This window comes from Macaca nemestrina, chromosome 13 (assembly GCF_043159975.1).
Source record: "Macaca nemestrina isolate mMacNem1 chromosome 13, mMacNem.hap1, whole genome shotgun sequence".
NCBI lineage: Eukaryota > Metazoa > Chordata > Mammalia > Primates > Cercopithecidae > Macaca > Macaca nemestrina.
This window is the reverse complement of record NC_092137.1, coordinates 104583614-104590627: the sequence shown is the minus strand read 5'-3', so window position 1 is coordinate 104590627 and position 7014 is coordinate 104583614. Positions and strand designations below refer to the sequence as shown.

General features: G+C 42.9%; 1 gene segment (V, D, J or C); it reads left to right on the top strand.

The window, feature by feature from the left end:
* The first annotated feature begins 238 nt into the window (after positions 1-238).
* On the top strand, positions 239-763 carry LOC105471754 (immunoglobulin kappa variable 1-39-like). The segment is given in 2 exon segments: positions 239-317; positions 441-763. Coding segments are annotated over 2 exon segments (378 nt in total).
* Positions 764-7014: the final 6251 nt, after the last annotated feature.

Below are 7014 nucleotides of genomic sequence, written 5' to 3'. Positions count from 1 at the left end.
CAGAAATATGTTCTGTAACTGTATGTCCACCAAAAAGAAATGTATTCTCTCAAGGTTAATCTGCGCTGCCCTAGTCTGACCTGAGACCCTGGGGACACTGCCCCGTGCTGAGTTACTGAGATGAGCCAGCCCTGCAGCTGTGCCCAGCCTGCCCCATCCCCTGCTGATTTGCATGTTCCCACAGCACAGCCCCCTGCCCTGAAGACTTTTTTTACAGGCTGGTCACACCCTGTGCAGGAGTCAGTCCCAGTCAGGACACAGAATGGACATGAGGGTCCCTGCTCAGCTCCTGGGGTTTCTGCTGCTCTTGCTCTCAGGTAAGGAAAAAGGAAAAAAAGAATTTACTCAGCTATCACTCTCTGGAACTTCAGGAAAGTTCTGGAAGTTCTCTTACAAGATGATTAATTGTGTGGACATTTGTTTTATATTTCCAATCTCAGGTGCCAGATGTGACATCCAGATGACCCAGTCTCCATCCTCCCTGTCTGCATCTGTAGGAGACACAGTCACCATCACTTGCCGGGCGAGTCAGGGCATTAGCAATTATTTAGCCTGGTATCAGCAGAAACCGGGGGAAACTCCTAAGCTCCTGATCTATGCTGCATCCGGTTTGCAAAGTGGGATTCCCTCTCGGTTCAGCGGCAGTGGTTCTGGGACGGATTTCACTCTCACCATCAGCAGCCTGCAGTCTGAAGATTTTGCAACTTATTATTGTCAACATTATTACAGTACCCCTCCCACAGTGTTACAAGTCATAACATAAACCCCCAAGGAAGCAGATGTGTGAGGCTGAGCCACCCCAGATCCTCCTCCTGGTGCCTCTATCTGCTGAGGGCATTTCTCAAACTCAGTCAGATTTTGAAAGTCATTGGGAGATGTCTGTAGAGGGGACCAGGGAGGCTCCTCTGAACCCTAAGCCTCTTTCACCCTCATCCCCGCAGAAAAGACATCACAATGCCTGTCCTGACTGAAAAGAAGAGAGGTAAGTCCACCCGAGGAGTCTGTGTTATGGGATAATTGGAATTCATACAGCAAAAGAGAAGCTATTCTCAGTATTCCAAGGAGAAATTCTTCAAACTGGATAAATTAGAGTCTAAACCACAGTGTTTCCAAAGCCTATGGCATGTTATTCATGAAGCAGGTACCAGAGACAGGGAATTCTCAGGTGCTCCTCCAGAAGCCAGAGTGCACCTGCCCCTGGTGGCATGTGCTGAGTACCCGTGTGATGATCCTCAGACCCGTCTGGGACGCCCAGGACTGGGAGTGCTGATGCTCTCAGCTGCCTGCAGCACGTCTTCAGGTGATTCTCCAGTTCTCACCTAACTCTACGTGTTTTACTTCAGGTGTCATTGTACCACCACTCTGACTTCCACATTTCATGGGAGTGCCTCTCGTTGACCAACCCTAAAGAAACCATATAGAGAAAAGGGGTTTTGGAAAATGTGCTCCCAGAAGTGATAGTAATGATGGGGAATTGACAGCTAACTGGCCAGTAAGGTGACTCTTTCCACAAGGCTAAAAATTTTGCCAGTTATGAATTGTCCCAGAATATATTTGAATGTGCTTTCAAGTATTACCAGTTTGGGGTCATAGCAAGAAAACTTTATTAAGTCACAGATAAAATGTGAAATCAGGATATTGCATGAAATATACAATAAGGCTGTGTGTGATGGCTCTGGCCTGTAATCCTGTGATAGTTAATAATGAGTGTCAGCTTGATTTGATTAAAGGATTTAGGTATTGTTCCTGGCTGTGTATTTGAGGGTGTTGCCAAAGGAGATTAATACTTGAGTCAGTAGGCCGGGAAAGGCAGACCCCCCTACTTAGTCTATGGGCATCATCTAATCAGCTGCCAGTGAATATGAAGCAGGCAGAAAAAAGGTGAAAAAGTGAGTCTGGCCCAGCCTCCCAGCTTACATCTCTTTCCCGTGCTGGATGCTTCCTGCCCTCAAACATTGGACTCCAAGTTCTTCAGTTTTGAGACCTGAGCTGGCTCTCCTTTCTCCTCAAGTCTGCAGACATCACATTGTGGAACCTTGTGATTCTGTAAGTTAATACATAATAAATTCATACACACACACACACACACACACACACACACACACACACACACACACACACACCCTGTTAGTTCTGTCCCTCTAGAGAGCCCTTGCTAACAGAGGTCTTGGTACCAGGAATGGTTCTACAGGAACAGAATATTAAGGATGGAGTTCTTCCGTTGGTCTTGGGGTTTCTGCAACTGGCTGCTTAATATGATTAGAACCCAAAATTCTAAGGACCCAACTTCTAATAGTATGGAGAACACTGATAGTCCTTGGCATGAACAGTTTAGAGAGTTGTGCAAAATAAATGCATTAGACACTTCTGAATCATCGCTCCTGAGAAGCAAGGAGTTTAGTGACTCTATACTTAATACCCTTGACAAATGCCTTGCAAAATAGCTTTGTGTGGGCAGCACCTGCATCTTTGAAGAGCCCTGTAATGGCTCTTCTCTGTATGTCAGATCTAATAGTGAGAACTGTAGTCACTCAATTACAAAATTTAAATACAATTGAGAATAACTGGATCCTAAGGTGTAAGGGGCCAAGTGGTGGCACTCAACCCTCAAAGGCAAGGTGGGCATAGCTACTGTAATGGACAGAAGAGACAAAGCAGCAATCTGAATAGTCTGACTCATGTAAAGCTCTGGCACTGCTAATTAATCATGGTGTTCCTAGATGTGAAATTGATATGAAGCCTACTGCATTCCTATTTAATTTATATAAGGAGAAAATTTCTAAATCAAAGGATCAATATAGTAATTGGAATTATAAAAACAGAGATTCATGGCCCCTCAATCAATTTCCAGACTTGAGCGAGTTTATAGACCCAGAACCCCTTGAATGAAGGGGAGGCCGGGTCCCCTTGAGGAAGGACCCCACAACATTACCGATAATTTATGCAGTTAATCTTTCTCCCATCATTCTCCAAAGAGACCTCCAGCCTTTACCAGGGTAACTGCATTGGGGAAAGAGAAATGATGGTTTGGCTGGATGATCAGGGACAAAAGAAGAAATTTGGTGACAAAGAAATTTGAGGAAAAGGTTTGGAGATATACCTCTCTGAGTGGTCAAAAGCTGTCAAGATATTTGTATTCCATGTGAGTGTTCACCAACAAGTGACCTCAGCAGAGGAGGATTTTGATAATCAAGTGTATAAGATGACCCATTCTGCGGACTCACCCACTTTCCCCAGACACTCCTGTCATCTTGCCCAATGAGTCCATGAACACAGTGGCAATGTAGGCAGGAATGGAGGCTATGCATGGATTCAGCAACGTGGATTTCCACTCACCAAGGCCAACCTGGCTATGGCCACTGCTGAGTGCCCAGTTTGACGATGGAAGACACCAATACTGAGCTCTTTGTATTGCCCCAATCCCCGAGGTGATTGTCCAGCTACCAGGTGGCAGGTTGATTATATTGGGATTCTTCCATCATGGAAAGGGCAGAGTTTTGTCCTCACTGGAATAGACACTCATGGCAGACATGGTTTGCCTACCTGCAAGCAATGCTTTTGCCAAGACTACCATTAATGGACTCACTGAATGCCTTATCCACCATCACAGTATTCCATACAGCATTGCCTCTGACCAAGACACTCACTTACAGCTAAAGAAGTGAGGCAGTGGACTCATGCTCATGGAATTCACTGGTCTTACCATGTTCCCCATCATTCTGAAGCAACTGGATTGATAGAATGGTGTAATGGCCTTTTAAATTCACAATTACAATGTCAACTAGGTTACAATACGTTGCAGGGCTGGGTAACGTACTCCAGAAGGCCATGTATGTTCTGAATGAGCGCCCAGTGGCCCAATGTACAGTACTGTTTCTCCTATAGCCAGGATTCACAGGTCCAGGAATCAAGGGCTGGAAGTGAAAGTGGCACCACTCTCTATCACCCCTAGTGATCCACTAGCAAAAATTTTGCTTTTGTTCCCACGACATTACGTTCGGCTGGCCTAGACGTCTTAGTTCCAGAGGGAGGAATGCTGCCACCAAGAGACACAATAACGATTCCGTTAAACTGAAAGTTAAGATTGCCACCTGGACACTTTGGAATCCTAAAGTCAGTCCACTACTCCACAAGGAAAGGAGGCAGACTATGCATGGAATACAGGAGATCCACTAGGGCGTCCCTTTGTATTTTCAAGCACTGTAATTAAGGTCAGTGGGAAACTACAACAGCCCAATCCAGGTAGGACTACAAGTGGTCCAGATCCTTCTGGGGTCATGACCTCCTGAGGTGCTTGCTGAAGGCAAAGGGAATACAGAATGAATAGTGGAAGAAGGTAGTCATCAATACCAGCTACGACGATGTAACTGGCTGCAGAAATGAGGACTGGAACTGTCATGAGTATTTCCTTCTTCTTTTCTTAAAAACATGTTTGTGCATGTGTAAACTTGTACTAAGAAAATATCTTGATTTCATTTCCTTTTTCGTTATCAGGTGACATAAGAGTTATTGACTTCATATCAGCATTTAAGTATGGTTCACCTTATGTAATAGTATTTGGGTTGGGGATTGATGCATTTCTGGTTGTAGGAAGGGTAGTTGTATTATGTTAGGGGTAATCATGACCTTATTATTGTCCTTATTTTGAGATTATGTTTGATCTTAGGAGATGTGTGTGGGTTCAAGTTGACAAGAGGTGGGCTTGTGATGGTTAATACTGAGTGTTAACTTGATTGGATTGAAGGATGTAAAGTGTTGATCCTGGGTATGTCTGTGAGGGTGTTGCCAAAGAAGATTAACATTTGAGTCAGTGGACTGGGAAAGGCACACACACCATTAATCTGTGTGGGCATAATCCAATCACCTGGCAGTATGGTAGACTATAAGGAGGCAGAAAAATGTGAAAAGAGAGACTGACCTCGCCTCCCAGACTTCATCTTTCTCCTGTGCTGGATGCTTCCTCCCCTCGAACAAGTTCTTCAGTTTTGGAACTCTGGCTGGCTCTTTTTGCTCCTTGGCCAGCAGACAGCCTATTGTGAGACCTTGTGATTGTTTAAGTTAATACTTAATACACTTCCTGTATTAGCCAGGGATTTCTAGAGGGACAGAACTAACAGGTGAGATATGTATTTATATATACATAAGCACACACACTCAAACATACATATAGGTGTTTATTAATATTAACTTACAGGATCTCAAGGTCCACAATAGCTTATCTGCAAACTTGAGGAGCAAAGAGATCATGTCCAAGTCTCTAAACTGAAGACCTTGGAGTCTGATGTTCCAGGGCAGGAAGGATCCAGCATGGGAGAAAGATGTAGGCTGGGAGACTAGGCCAGTTTCTGGTTTTTTTTTTTTTTTTTGCATTTTTCTGCCTGCTTTATATTCGTTGGCAGTGGATTAGATTGTGCCAACAAGATTACTGGTGGATCTGCCTTTCCCAGCCCACTGACTCAAATGTTAATCTCTTTTGGCAACACCCTCACAGATGCAACCAGGATCAATACTTTGTATCCTTTAATTCTATCAAGTTGACACTCAGTATTAAACATCACAATCCCCTTCATACATATATATTCTTTAATTCTGTCCCTCTATAGAATGCTGACTAATATACCTTCTCTCTTGATGACCCATTTCTTTTAAGTCATTAATTTCTCCTGGGTTGCCTACCCTCCTCTCTTCCCACTCCCTTGAAGGGCACATAAGCATGTGGACCTCACTATGTATTTCGGTAACCAGTCTCTTGTGATTTTTCCTCTACATTTTAAAGAATTTTTTTCCTGTTTCATTGGTCTATATCTCTGTTTTGGTACCAGTACAATGCTGTTTTGGTTACTGTAGCCTTGTAGTATAGTTCAAAGTCAGGTAGCGTGATGCCTCCAGCTTTGTTCTTTTGGCTTAGGATTGTCTTGGCAATGTGGGCTCTTTTTTGGTTCCATATGAATTTTAAAGTAGTTTTTTCCAATTTTGTGAAGAAGAAAGTCATTGGTAGTTTGATGGGGATGACACTGAATATATAAATTACCTTGAGCAGTATGGCCATTTTCATGATATTGATTCTTCCTATCCATGAGCATGGAATGTTCTTCCATTTGTTTGTGTCCTCTTTTGTTTCATTGAGCAGTGGTTTGTAATTCTCCTTGAAGGGGTCCTTCACATCCCTTGTAAGTTGGATTCCTGGGCATTTTATTCTCTTTGAAGCAATTGTGAATAGCAGTTCACTCATGATTTGGCTCTCTGTTTATCTGTTATAGATGTATAGAAATGCTTGTGATTTTTGCACATTTATTTTGTATCCTGAGACTTTGCTGAAGTTGCTTATTAGCTTAAGGAGATTTTGGGCTGAGACGATGGGGTTTTCTAAATATACAATCAAGTCATCTGCAAACAGGGACAATGTGACTTCCTCTTTTCCTAATCGAATACCCTTTATTTCTTTCTCCTGCCTGATTGCCCTAGCCAGAACTTCCAACACTATGTTGAATAGGAGTGGTGAGAGAGGGCATCCCTGTCTTGTGCCAGTTTTCAAAGGGAATGCTTCCAGTTTTTGCCCATTCAGTATGATATTGGCTGTGGGTTTGTCATAAATAGCTCTTATTATTTTGAAATATGTTCCATCAATACCAAATTTATTGAGAGTTTTTAGCATGAAGGGCTGTTGAATTTTATGAAAGGCCTTTTCTGCATCTATTGAGATAATCATGTGGTTTTTGTCTTTGGTTCTGTTTATATGCTGGATTACACTTATTGATTTGTGTATATTGAACCAGCCTTGCATCCCAGGGATGAAGCCCACTTGATCATGGTGGATAAGCTTTTTGATGTGCTATTGGATTCGGTTTGCCAGTATTTTATTGAGGATTTTTGCATCAATGTTCCTCAGGGACATTTGTGTAAAATTCTCTTTAGTGAACAGGCAACCTATAGGATGGGAGAAAATTCTTGCAATCTACACATCTGACAAAGGGCTAATATCCAGAATCTACAAAGAACTTCAACAAATTTACA